The following is a 10,762-nucleotide window of genomic DNA, read 5'->3' as shown; positions in this document are numbered from 1 at the left end:
AAAAAAAAAAAAAAAAAAAAAAAAAAAAAAAAAAAAAAAAAAAAAAAAATACGGTTAATGAGGGCCGGGCTGTGTGGGAGGACTGCTCCCTGGGAGCTGACTCAGCTTAAGGAACCTTTCTTTTGCCCCCACCCTCCTCCATCTTTCCTCACCTAACTCCCAGCCTTTGTCTTTGGCGAATGCTAGGATGGTCAGAACAGAAACCTGGACCCGGAGGAGGAACTCAGTGTCTTTGGCTGCCTAGGCTCAGCCACCCTCTCTCTCTCTCTTTTCTTTTTTTTTCCTTCTTGGAAACAGAGTTTCTCTGCAAAGGTTGATTGGGATTAAGGGCCTGCACCATCACTGCCCGTTTTTTTTTGTTTGTTTGTTTGTTTGTTTTGTTTTTGTTTTTTCCAGTCTTGTTATGTAGACTAAGCCAGCGTGGAATTTGTGATCCTGCCTCAGCTTCCCAAATGATGAGATGACAGGTCTGTGCTTCCATGCCTGAGGGCTCTGCTTCTTTTCTGTGTGAGAGAAATACGCCTGAATTTTGTATAAAATAGTATCATTAGGGGGTTTTCTCTCCGATTCAGCCAAGTAAAACCCCAACTAATAGACTAATAGTAGTCACTTCAACAACTTTGTTTATGTACTGCTGCTGCAGCAGAGGCTATGGTGAGTAACTCTTGAGACCCCTACCTGACAATGTTAGGCAAGCCCTGCTGGCTGGCCCTCTTCTAGTACTCAGAAGCAGCACTGGGGGAGTCACCCTGCCCAGGCCTTGCATGGGGCTTTAGATGGCAAGTACTGGCTCCAGCTCCGGCTAACTAAAGCACAGGGGACCTTGTCAGTAGGACACAAAGGGTGGTTGGGTTGGCAGGAGCCTGGAGCACCAGCTTGGGAATGGATGGCAGTTTTAAGCCACAGTTGTCGGGTCCATAAATACCAGCAGAAGACCTCCAGATATTGTTGAAGCTCAAGCCTGCTGAGTTAATAGTCAGCCTAGACTGCTCTTGGGGACACAAGGTCCTAACAGAAGCAGGGTCACCACCTGCTTAACTTGGAACCTCACGACTGAACAGATGTGCCCCTTACTACTGCGAATGGTAAGAAATGGGCTTGTAGTAGGCAGGCTGAAGAGGGTGCTGGGAGGCACCCCTGCCTTGGGGTCAGACTCACCTCTGTTGGTGCGTAACTGTAGTTCACCAGAAAGGAAAGGCCAATCACTGGGACCAGGAGGAACTCCAGACGGAATGTGTCATTCTCGCTGTCGAATGTTTTCCGGAATTTCCAATAGATCATGTACACAGTGGCATAGGCACAGAGAAGGAAAACAACCTAGGGAGGCATGGACGGCATGAAATCTTTTGGTTTTTTGTTTTTGTTTTCCGAGACAGGGTTTCTCTGTGTAGTTTTAGAACCTGTGCTGGAACTCACTTTGAAGACCAGGCTGGTCTCAAACTCACAGAGATCTGCCTGGCTCTGCCTGCTGGAATTAAAGGAGCGTGCCACAACTGCCCGGCTTAAAATCATTTCTTTTTTTTTTTTTAATTTTTTTTAAGATTTATTTATTATGTATACAGAAGAGGGTGCCAGATCTCATTGCAGATGGTTGTGAACCATCATTGTGGTTGCTGGGAATTGAACTCAGGACCTCTGGAAGAGCAATCTGTGCTCTAAACCTCTGAGCCATCTCATGTTAAGCTGTGATAGTGTATAACCCCAAGGACCAACATGTTATTGTCCCCCAGTGTGCGCGCGCGCGTGCGTGTGTGTGTGTGTGTGTGTGTGTGTGTGTGTGTGTGTATAGAGAGAGAGAGAGATTAGGTTCCTGGGGCCCCTAGTCTCATGGGCTGGAGGTCACTGGCTTCTCTAGTGTCATCCTCAGGATCTTCTCTTTTGTAGGTCTGGACAGCCTGGGAATTTGCATTTCTAACAACTTCCCAGGTGGCTAATGCAGCTTAGCTGGCACTAGACTACACTGGTATAAAGAACTTGATCACTTAAATGTCACTAGAATGACATGCTGTCACCACAACTTGTAGTGTGGGGGTCACATCCCCTGTGAAGATGTGTGAGTCTGTCTCCCCTACAAGAGGACACGTGGGCAGGACCCTCCTCTGAATCCCCCAGCTCCTTACTCAGCACAGATTAGTGAGGGAGGACCACCTTTCCATTTCATTCCAGACTAGACACCTCATCCTGCCACACAAGGCTGGCTCTGCAGAGGAATGAACTAAGTGGGTGAGGAGTCTAAGTAGGGGGTGATATCAAGACCCCAGATTCACATTGTTCAAATGCTTCACAGGTGACAACATCTCTCCCTTCCCCGCCCTGGACTCCCTAAGAATTTCTCTGAGACAGAGAATTCCCTTTGGTGCACCATACCATCTCTTGGAATCTTCACTGTTGCCCTGTAAGGTACAGATAAGACACTCCAGGTCTACACATGAGCAGGTAGAACTGGGGCTTCAGATATAACCACTCACTCAACCAAAACCACATCTCCAGAGTAGGTGGGAATTGGGAGAATTTTCAGAAGGGCTTTGGGTCTTTTGTTTATTTGTTGTGGGGTTTTGCTTGCTTGTTTGTTTCGAGACAAGGTTTCTCTGTGTAGCCCTGGCTGTCCTGGAACTTGCTTTGTAGACCAAGCTGGATTTGACTCATATAAATCCTCCTGCCTCTGCCTCCCTTGTCCCGCCAGTGCTGGGGTTAAAGGCGTGCACCACCATGCCTAGCTATTTTTTTTTAAAGAGGTGTGTGTGTGTGTGTGTGTGCACACACACACGTGCGTGTGCGCTGGCACAAATACATGCTGTGGTGTACATATAGACATCAAAGGACAACTTGCAATTGGTTCTTTCCTTCTACCATGTGGGATCTGGGGATCCAACTCAGATCATCTGGCTTAATGGCAGGCATCTTTATTCACTGAGCCTTCTTCCCCCATCCCCACCCCAGACAGTTTCTCTGTAGCTTTGGAGTCCATCCTGGAATTTGCTTTGGAGACCAGGCTGGCCTCGAACTCACAGAGATCCGCCTGCCTCTGCCTCCCGAGTGCTGGGATTAAAGGCGTTCGCTACCACCGCCCAGCTACACTGAGCCGCCTTAACAGCCCAAGGTTAAAATTCACCATCCTCTTTGTCAGCCACTTGATATTTTGGATAAACTATCTAAAAAGAGCTTTCTCCAGATGGATGATGGCGGCTCACACCTTTCATCCCAGCACTGCAGAGGCAGAGAGACACGCAGATCTCTGTGAGTTCAAGGCCAACCTAGTCTACTAGTGAATTCCAGGACAGCCAAGGATATGTAGAGAGATCCTGTCTCAAAAACAAACAAAAAAACAAAAACATCACCACCAACAAAAAGAGCTTTCTCCATAATCCCAGCATATGGGAAGCTGAGGCAGGATGATTTCAAGTTCAAGGCCAGTCTTTACTATGTGGTAAGATCCTGTTTCCAAACCAAGAGGAGGCTGAACCGGACAGTAGTGGTGCACGCCTTTAATCCCAGCACTCAGGAGGCAGAGGTAGGGGGAATCTCTGTGAGTTCAAGGCAAGCCTGGTCTACAGAATGAGTTCCAGGACAGGCTCCAAAGCTACACAGAGAAGCCCTGTCTCAAAAAACTAAAAAACAAAACAATAAACGAAAAACCAAAAAATAAAAGCAAAACAAACAAACAAAAAACCCAGGAGGCTGGGGAGAGGTGGCGAGTGCTTCCTGCTCTTGCAGAGAACCCAAATTTGGTTTCCAGCACCCATATAACATCTAGCTTACAATGGGCTTTAACTCCAGTTTCAGGGAATCCAACACCTTCTGACCTCTGTGGCCACTGCAAAAAACCCAGGAGGCTGGGGAGAGGTGGTGAGTGCTTCCTGCTCTTGCAGAGAACCCAAATTTGGTTTCCAGCACCCATATAACATCTAGCTTACAATGGGCTTTAACTCCAGTTTCAGGGAATCCAACACCTTCTGACCTCTGTGGCCACTGCATACATGTGGTGCACATACATACAGGCAAACACTCAAACATAGAAAATACAAGTAAACCAATAAAAAAACGTTTAAACAAGCCAGGTACAGTGGCATACTCCTGTGATTGCAGTATGCAGGAGGCAGAGGCAGGTGGATTTCTGTGAGATCCAGGACCCCCAAGGCCACATAGTATGACCCCATCTTATTAAACAAACAAAAAAAGCTGGTAGGTACCTTACTGGGCCACCAATACCCTTCTGCCATAGGAGCCACACACAAACTTTGTAGTCCTTTGGTAAAGGAGAACAGATAAGCTCATGACTAGCCACACAACTGCCAAATGAAAATGTGAGGCCCTTTGTTTAGAACTAGGAATTTCAAGATGTCAACGGCACAGACGTCAAGCAAGTGTGAGGCTCTGCCAGACAACTGTATAGCTTACATGCCCACGAATCCTGGCCACCCCAAGGCTGTCAGAGCAAAGAGTTACAAGGGGCCTAGGAATCCATGGGGCTGCCAAGCCTGCCCTGGACTGCTCACATCCAGATGTTAGGTAATAGGAGTGTGCCTTTGCTAAAGTCACTCATGCAGTTAGCATCTGAGCAGCTGCACCCCACTTTGCTGACTAGCAATCTGTTCTTATCTCTGATGTACCCGCCTCAAAGTCAGGAAGGTTGATGAGAATCTTCACCCCAAAAGCTCCCAACCATGGCACAGAGATGAAGCATGGCAGCGGGACTGAGAAAACCAGTCCACACTTCCGAACCATAGCACCATCAAAGCCTTTGGTCCCTGTAGCTGACCTAAGCCACCTGGCACTTGGCCCAGTACCTCCTGGCCTCTCTCCCCACAGCCATCCCACAGGGTTCCCACTGCCTCAGCCTCACACGGCTTCTCTCAAGAGGCCAGCCTGTTCCTGCCTCAAGGGGCCTTTGCCCTGGCTATGCGTTTTGTTTGGTACTGATCTCAGGTCTGTCGCTTGGCACGAACACCTGGGTTAATTCCTCAGCACCTGCCCACACTCTCTGAGGTAGCTACTCAGTGATCCTCTATCAGATGACCCTTCAAAACTTTTTTTTTTTGAGCTGAGGATTGAACCCAGGGCCTTAAGCGCTCTACCCGCAAAAAAAAAAATTTTTTTTGTTTTTTCGAGACATGGTTTCTCTGTGTAGCTTTGTGCCTTTCCTGAATCTTGTTCCATAGACCAGGCTGACCTTGAACTCACAGAGATCCGCCTGGCTCTGCCTCCCGAGTGCTGGGATTAAAGGCCACCACCGCCAGGCTCAAAACTTTTTCAAAAGTAAGATGTTAATACTTTGCTTAGCCCCCTCCACAACCAATGTTCTCATTTGCTTACGGTGTTCTCCATAGGATCCATGAGTCTTGCACGTCTCCAAGTGTTTGGCACAGCAGAGGCAGAACACACTTGCTGCAAGCGTAGCCAAACCAAGTTCACCAAATGTCCAGGGTCCAACAAACAAATGTCTGAATTGTTTGTTAAACCATTCTGTGTTACAGCTAATTTTTAGGAAACGTTCAGTCCATGGTAGATGTGTTGTGTGTGTAGTGTCGGGAGGTTCTTTGAGACACTGTTTTATTGGGTAGTCCTGGAACTAAATATGTCGACCAGGCTCACCTTGAACTTGCAGCAATCCTCCTGTCTCCCAGTGTTCCCCCAGGGCTGAGATTTCAGGAGTGCATAGTGATACCTGCCTCACATTTAAATCGGTGACCTTGATGAATTTCACAGCCACCCCTCTGCTAAGTACAGGTACCACCTTGGCCCTGAGGGAATAGTACAGAGGCCCCTGTATCTGAAAGGCCCTGGGCAGCAAGGCAGGTGTGAGAACTCCACCCCTGGTGCGAAACTTCCCAACACTGCAGCAGCCTCCCCCCCCCCCGCCCCCCGGCCCCCCCCCCCCCCCCCTCTCACCTTCATCACTGTGTTGTAGATGGAGATGAAATTGGAGACGAGGTCCAGGTACCTGGTGGTGAAGACCAGAGCAAAAAGGATCTGGCTCTTCCCAGAGATGCCTGTGCGGGGTGAACAAGGGACCATGAGGACAGTCTTCACGTGGCCACGCAGGCGCCAGCGCCAGGTATGCCTGTCCCCGCCCTGCTCCAAGCCACTGGAATTCCTGTGCCTCTTGTGGGGCTGTGATCTGTCACCAAATAAAGATCTGAACGCTACGTTCCCAGTCACCCTGCGTGTGCCACCTTGGTGCTTCTCTGTGGAGGATGCGGGGGTAGTGTGAGTCGCCCAGGGTGGGGGTGTTGAGGCTGTTCTGTGTACCACCCCCGGAGCTCCAGTGGCAACCCCAGAGCTCCATTCTGGGAAAACAAGGCACTGACTCCAGGTGCTGATTCACCAGGGAGACAGGCAGGCCGATGAAGACACAGGCCAGCAGCACTCTGTCTCCCAAAAGGCACAAATTTAAAAAGCCCTTTCCCAACTTACAAAGGTTATGCCTATTTTTACTCATTGTAATACAAAAATTAGGGGTGCAACTCAGTGATGGAGCACTTGCCAAGCATGTACAAGGCCCTGGGTTCAGTTCCAACAGTGCAATTAGTAAGTAATAAACACCAAACAGAGCATGCAAAAGCAACCAAGCCTCAGTGCACAGACCTCAGGCCACAGCTCACTGTATGCGCCTGAGTGCATGACCCCGGGGCGTGGAGTCGTCACCAGTCATGTCTTATTCTCCACATGGACTCTTTTTTCTTTCTCTCTTTGAGACAGGGTCTTGCTGTGTAGTCCTGACTGGCCTGGAGCTTGCTATAGAGAATAGGCTTGCTGGGCATGGTGGTGTTAGCCTTTAATCCCAACACTTGGGAGGCAGTGACAGGCCTTTTGAGTTCAAGGCCAGCCAGGGCTACACAGTGAAACCAAGTCTCAAAATTAATTACTTAATAACAACAACAACAACAACAACAATAATAATAAAAGGGCTGGCCTCAAGCTTTTAGCAACTCTCCCCTCCTCTACCTTTTCAGCTAAGGTATAGGTGTGTACAACCACCTGCCCAGCTCCAACGTCTGTCTTTCTTTTTAAAAGGGATTTATTTACTTTGCACCAGAGAGATGGCTCAGTAGTTAAGAGCACTTACTGCTCTTGTAGAAGACTGGGATTTCGTTCCCAGCCCCCACAAAGTGGCTCACACTGCCTGTAACTCCAGTCTCCAGAGATTGGATGTCCTCTTCTGACTCCCACTGTCAAGGTAAGCAAATAGACTCAGGTACACACACATACACATAAAAGGAATAAATAAATGTAATCAAATACTATTTCTTTTAGCTAGGTGTGGTGGTGCACACCTTTAATCCCAGCCCTCAGGAGGCCAAGTTGGGTGTGTGTTCGTGCACATGCATGCGTGTGTGCGCGTTTGCATGTGTGTGTGTGTGTGTGTGTGTACTGCCGGTGGCATATATATATATATATATTTGTAACACAAGTGTACCTGGTGCCCTTGTAGGTACCTGGAACTGGAGTTACAGTTATAACTCATGATGTAGGTGCTAGGAATTGAATCCAGGTCCTCCACAAGAGCAATCCATGCTCTTAACCACTGATCCATCTCTCCAGCCCTGGCCCCTGGTATTTCTTGGCCTCCTTGGCCTATTCTTTCTTTATCTGAGTTAGAGTCTTGTTATATAGCTCAGGATAGCCTTGAATTCCCAATTTTCCTACCTAAGCCTCCCAAAGGTTATTTTTAATGTTTTTTAAAAATGTTTATAAAAGTTATTTACTTAGTATATGTTTGTAGTGTTTGTGTGTGCACACATGCCATGTATGGAGATCAGAGGACAGCTTTCATGGATGGCTCCCTCCTTGCAACACGTGAATCAAACTCAGATGCTCAAGCTTGGCAAACACCTTAACCATCTCACCAGCCCAATCTTTAGTATTTTGAGACAGCATTTCACATAGCCCAGGCTGGCCTCAAACTCTCTGTGTAGACAGAGTTGGCCTGGAGTTCCTAACTCTCTGCCACCACTTCCTGGGTGCTGGGATTACAGGCGTGTGCCATCACAACCAGAGAGTTTTTCATTTGTGTTTCGAGACAGGGTTCTCTGTGTTGACAGTCCTGGCTGTCCTGGAACTCACTCTGTAGACCAGGCTGGCCTCAAACTCACAGAGATCCGCCTGCCTCTGCCTCCCGAGTGCTGGGATTAAATGTGTGTGCCAGGGTTGGGGATTTAGCTTAGTGGTAGAGCACTTGCCTAGCAAGCACAAGGCCCTGGGTTCAATCCTCAGCTTAAAAAAAAAAAAGTGCGCCACCACTGCCCAGCCTACCAGGGACTTTTAGATGAAAGAGTTTCAGAGTCCAAAGAGTTCCCTCGCGCTTTCATTCAGCTTCTATTAAGGTTGACGTCACACCTAGTGTCCATAAAGGTTCTCAAAAGAAGACAAGGACAAGGGCTGGACCTTTGTGGAGTGGTGGGGTACGTAACTCCCTCACTCGGAATGCAGAGACAGAGGACTTAAGAGTTCAAGATCAGTCTGGGCTACACAAGGAGCTTTGTCTCTAAATAAATAAATAGCCAGGCACGATGGTGCACACCATTAATTCCAGCACTCAGGAGGCAGAGGCAGGCAGATCTCTGTGAGTTTGAGGCCAGCCTGGTCTACAGAGCGAGATCCAGGACAGCCAGAGCTGTTAGTGCGGAGAAACCTTGTATGGAAAACCCACCACCACAAACAAACAAACAAGGATTGGGGTGTGGCCTAACGGTAGGGCACTTGCTTAGCACATGCAAGGTTCAGGGTTCCACCTCCAGCACCAGAATAAATAATCAAAACAAACAACGGAAGTCCTCTCCTCTAGACTCCACTCCCACCTCCCCCGTGTGCCCGCCACACCTTCCCTGCTGGGACCCTGAAACAACAGGTAACCTCTGTACTCCTCTGGCCATGCTGGTGGTCATGGAGGTGGTGCCAAGGCCAGGTGCCTCGTTCCTTCTCCCTCGCCCTGCCCTCGTCAGCCACCATTCCCCTTCACAGTGCCCAGGTCTCTGCAGCCAAGGTCAACTGACCTCACCCCGGTCTCAAGAGCAGCTAAAATCACCGGCCCACCAGCCCTCTCCTGGCCCCGGTAGCATCATGCAGCTTTGCCTACTCTTCTACCAAAACAGCAGCCCCCACCCATCCTGCCTCCCATCCTGCACAGGCACTTCCGTCTTGGGCCTCCAGCCTCCAGGTGCCCTGAGCCAGACCCTGAAGGGGTGACAGTCTCTCAGGAGACTCCAGGTCCCAGTAACTTCCAGTTCATTGCAGAGCCACTGGATCCAACCTTGCTCAGTCCAGTCCCTCTCCTATCCCGTCTCCCAGGTGACAGACATCTCAGCCTCCACCTCCTGATTGAGGAAAGACCGCTGTGCCTCCTCCTCTGCCTCTACTACATCTGCCATCTACATCTTCCAAACCGTCCATGGCTTCCTTAGTCCTGGATCCTGAGCATGATGGGTAAAGCCTTTCACCTCTGGACCATGCTAACCTTCTGGATTCCATTCCCCCCTGTGTGTCCTTCCCAGGATATGCCCTATGCCCTGCGGCTTTTATGTGTTTGCACTGATGTTCTCAACTCTGTATCCTGTTTCTGGGCACACTCGCTGCCCATCCTCTTCCTCCACGTAGTCCTCAGCTGTTCTCTGCTTCCTCAGCCCTGGTGGAGTCTGAGCTTACCCCACTGCCCCCATCTGAACGCCTAACACAGGCAGGGACACAAGGGACAAAGATGGCTGAAAAACAGTGGGCAGCTTTCCATTCCACCGCCGGGGGGATTGCAATCATCAACCCAACCTGGAAACTTCTCCCAACCCCAGCAAGGCAGCCAGGCAGCCAGACCTCTGGCCAAAAGGAGCCTCTCCAATATCTCCCATCTCCACTCAGGGCCAGCTCCAGACCCCTGGGCCAGGCTGGTGTCATGAGCACGCAGGAAAAGGAAGACTCTCCCTGGGGAGTGGAAGGTGGGTGAGTGGAGGGAAAGACCCTAAGACTAGGGGTCTTCTAAATACGCACTCTTCCCTCCTAGTGAAGGGAGGGTCGCCCCCCCAAGTCCTCGCCCAGTAGCAGTGGCACCGCCAGCTTGGAGTGGAGGACAGGGCGCGGGAGGTGCGGGAGCAGGATCCGTGGAGGCGGAAGCCACGCTCCCGCAGAATCTCCGGGATCCTGGGATGTCGAACCACTTCACTGAAGTTTTGGGCAGCGCGTGCGCGCGCGCGGTTCCCTCCGAGCCCGAGTCCCCACCCTGGTCCCGTCCCGTCCCGTCCCGTCCCGTCCCGCCCCGCCCGGGCGCCGCTCACCCGCGCAGCTCTTGGACTTCCAGATCTTCCCCAGGAGCAAGAACATGGCTAGGAGGTGGCTCAGGTCTCCGAGGATTCGGAACACATTCATGGTCAAGCCGGCCGCTTCCCGCGCCGCGTCGCGCGGAACTTCCAGGGAACTTTCTGGAGCGCCGAGCGCAGCCGCTGCCACGTCCCCGTCCCAGCGCCGCGCGGTGCCCGAGGCCGCTGCCGCGCCTCCGCGCGCGCTCGCTCCCGCCGCGCGCTCCCGCCGCGCGCACCCTCGGCCGCGCGGTGACGTGGCGGGGCGGCCGGGCGCGGGCGAGGAGCCAGGAAGCGGCGCTTCCCACGTCCCCACGCCGACGGGCGGGGCAGGTCGCACGGGCGCCTGCTGGCCTACGCCCCTCCCCGGGCGTGCATACGCACCCCGGGATCCCCCTCATCCCCAGAAAGCACGGTCACAGCCTGGCACTTGGCTAAAAGCTGAGTCCCAAGGCCAAAGCTCTGCTGGGGCCTGGGAG

General features: G+C 51.1%; 1 protein-coding gene across 1 annotated transcript in view; it reads right to left on the bottom strand.

The window, feature by feature from the left end:
* Kdelr3 (KDEL endoplasmic reticulum protein retention receptor 3) overlaps positions 1-10,495 on the bottom strand; it is a 13,085-nt gene extending 2,590 nt beyond the window's left edge. Inside the window, exons 1-3 of the mRNA XM_036207595.1 lie at positions 10,263-10,495; positions 5,890-5,990; positions 1,159-1,317 (exon numbers count right to left, since the gene is read on the bottom strand). Coding sequence (XP_036063488.1) covers positions 1,159-1,317; positions 5,890-5,990; positions 10,263-10,353 — 351 coding nt within the window. The 5' untranslated portion in view covers positions 10,354-10,495. The remainder of the gene's footprint in view (positions 1-1,158; positions 1,318-5,889; positions 5,991-10,262) is intronic.
* Between the last annotated feature and the right edge of the window lie 267 nt (positions 10,496-10,762).

This window comes from Onychomys torridus, chromosome 16 (assembly GCF_903995425.1).
Source record: "Onychomys torridus chromosome 16, mOncTor1.1, whole genome shotgun sequence".
Classification (NCBI taxonomy): Eukaryota; Metazoa; Chordata; class Mammalia; order Rodentia; family Cricetidae; genus Onychomys; species Onychomys torridus.
Note: the sequence above shows the minus strand (reverse complement) of the source record. Positions and strands in the feature narration are given on the sequence as shown.